The sequence below is a fragment of the Saccoglossus kowalevskii genome, chromosome 1 (genome assembly GCF_978046115.1).
Source record: "Saccoglossus kowalevskii chromosome 1, keSacKowa6.1, whole genome shotgun sequence".
In the NCBI taxonomy this organism is placed as follows: domain Eukaryota; kingdom Metazoa; phylum Hemichordata; class Enteropneusta; family Harrimaniidae; genus Saccoglossus; species Saccoglossus kowalevskii.
The window spans coordinates 22,613,193-22,616,268 of NC_140641.1; the positions used below are offsets into that span (position 1 = coordinate 22,613,193).

The 3,076-nt window shown below is 41.1% G+C and overlaps 1 protein-coding gene across 1 annotated transcript; it reads right to left on the reverse strand.

The window, feature by feature from the left end:
* Positions 1-1,493: 1,493 nt before the first annotated feature.
* LOC146750453 (uncharacterized) lies at positions 1,494-2,084 on the reverse strand. The gene has a single exon (XM_085496901.1). The coding sequence runs from the start codon at positions 2,082-2,084 to the stop codon at positions 1,494-1,496; it is 591 nt and encodes a 196-aa protein (XP_085353027.1).
* Positions 2,085-3,076: the final 992 nt, after the last annotated feature.

A 3,076-nucleotide genomic window follows, 5' to 3' on the forward strand; every position in this document is an offset into this window, starting at 1 on the left:
CTTTGTAATCTCCACACAATCCTTTAGAATTATCTGATTTTAAGAATGGTACCGTTTTAAGAATACCTGCATTAACTAGTTGATCCAATTCCTAATCAACCATTGGTTTCACAGCATATGGTACAGAATGTGCCTTAACAAACACAGGTTTGGCTTCCTCATTCAATTTAAGATCAGCCTTAAAACCCTCAATGCAACCTGTTTCACCATTAAAATCTACAGAGTGACATTTTAGTACATCATCTAAGGCAGCTACTTTCTCAATTTGTACCCTTTTCAAATATGTAGTGGCTATAAACAAGTTTCTCAAAATCTATGTTGAGTCCTGTATTATCAATGACTCATAGAAATGTTTATAAACACTGCCGACAGCTGGATTTCATCTTCGCCAATGCGTTTTTCATAAAACTTGGGAGACATATATTTCAGTATATAAATGCCTTGAACTTTATTTATCGTATTACAACTAAGTAGTATATGTTGTACCATAACATCTCACTCGAGCCACAGTAAAACACATCAATCACAAGGTGATGAATTCAGATAGAACGATTGACGAAATTTATAGATCAACCCAACGCATTGACCACTACGATGAAGTAAATAACGGTGATATATCTAAGTTTCTGGCTTCAAAACACTGGCATGTCACTGCAACCATGCCGACTCCAGAACTTTCCGTCTGTTTGTTATTTCCGGTTTCTCAACTCCAATAATGACATAGTCAGAACTCGTCAATAGATGGCGCTAGATTGTCAAATGCCCAACTAAATCAGATATCATGCTTTTACAATATAAGTGAAAGTTGTCTTAAATGAAGTGACAATAAAGGTATACAGAAAACATTAATAATAAAATACAAAAAGGTAATGACTCTGGATTTAGGCCGCTACATACCAGCCCCCTAATTGTAAAGACTGTGTCTGAACAATTACATATCAATCTACCTAAAAAGGCCAAATCTAATCCCTATACAGCTCAGCACTGAGTCCAGTCATAAGGCGCGAATGCCCGTATCAGGTAATGGCATGTATGCACCCCACGCACGCGAACCACGCAGACATGCACACGCTATGGTCGCCGAAGTGAAAATCATGAAAACTAAGTAACGAGTAGAGAAAAACCCAACTCAGGCATTGCTTGGAGATGGCACGGAATCAAACGAGCCACAGTCTGTATCTACTTCCAGCAGGGTACACAATTTGTCAACTGGTCGCAGCAACACATTGGTTTTAGTCTGTACTCTGCCCATTCGAACCAAACCCTTCCTGTCACGCATGACTTTAATGATCCTGCCCAATGGCCACGCATTCCTGGGAACTGAAGTGTCAACAATCAAAACAACATCCCCAACTGCAAGATTTCTTCGGGGCTTCAGCCATTTCTGCCTTTCCTGGAGCAAAGGCAAATATTCTCTGAGCCACCGCTTCCAGAATATGTTGGCGAGATATTGCACTTGGCGCCATCTGCGACGTGAATAGTTGTCGTGTTCCTCAAAGACTCCAGGTACTATTTGACTGGAGCAACAGAAGATGATTTGGCGTTATAGCCCTTAAATCATTTGGATCCTCTGACACCAGAGAAATGGGACGCCCATTAAGGATTGATTCAGCTTCACACATAAGAGTGGCTAATGTTTCATCATTTAGATGAAGTGCATGTTCTTTAAAGAGAGAAAACAGAATCTTTCTAACAGTTTGTATTTCTCTCGCCCAAATACCACCAAAATGGGATCCTGCAGGTGGATTGAACTTCCACTCTATGTGATCTTGGTGGAGAACTTTCCCAATCTTTGTGTGATTCCATTCATCAATTTGATTTTGCAGCTCATGCTTCACACCCATAAGATTGGTTCCATTATTCAATCTCATCATTCTAACATTGCCTCGCCTGGCTTTAAATCTCCTGAATGCATTGATGCAGGAGTCAGTATCTAAGGAATGTGCAACTTCTAGATGAACTGCTCTACTTGTCATACAAGTAAATATTACGCCATACCTCTTTAGTATGGAGTGGCTATGTTTAATTTCCAATGGTCCAAAATAGTCAACACCTGTGTGTGTGAAAGGTGGATTGTCTGGCATTATTCGTTCATCTTTTGTTGACCAGTCTCAGCTCGGTAACGTCGACAAGTCACACACCTGGATACAAGCTTTCTCAATGCTGTGTTAGCACACAAGGTCCAGTATTTTTGTCTGAGTTTGTTCAGCATGGACCTTCTACCTAAATGCCCCAACGATCTATGGATATCTTGCAAAATAAGGTTTGATACCGGAGAATCCTTTGGTAGGACCACTGGATGTTTTGTATCATCTGGTAATCTTGCACGACCTAAGCACCCACCGACACGGATGAGACCATCTTGAAACAGTGGGTCCAGTCTGTACAAGCGACTTGCATGCTTAACTGCTTGTTGACCTGACGTCAAATCCTTGATCTCCTCAGAAAAACATTTACCCTGAACATAACCCAATATGGTACATTCTGCTTTGTGTAAGGCACCTACAGTGAGATGCATATGTTTAAGAACCTTCTTGGAATGAGTCAACACAGCTGCTTTCAAAGCTTTCATTCTTTCCTCGACAATCTCCTCTATTTCATTGCAATCCATTACCGTCTTATTCACATCTTGTCTCAATTCTTTGCGCTTCTTCACCCAATGCTGGAGATTATTCTTGGCTGTTAGGATCCAAGCCACCGCTACCTTAAGCTTCATCCAGCTTGAAAAATGAGACAAGATTCTGTCCACTCCACTATCTGTTCTGCTGACTATCACTGTGTTAACTTCTCTTTTCACGAATGACCATAGACACATCACATCTTGGCCATTGTGATTGAGGATTCCATAGGAACCCTGGGCCATTGAGCCACCGCTCTCTGTGTATGGTATCATCCACCCTCAAACCTCTAGATGCATAATCCGTGGGGTTGTCTTTTGTATTTACATATCTCCACTGAGATACATCCGTACCTTCTTGAATTACGTTCAGGCGATTCGCAACAAATGTATGAAACCATGTGGTCTTGTTTGCACAATATCGGATGACTGCCATGCTGCCATTCCAGAAAAAGGTTT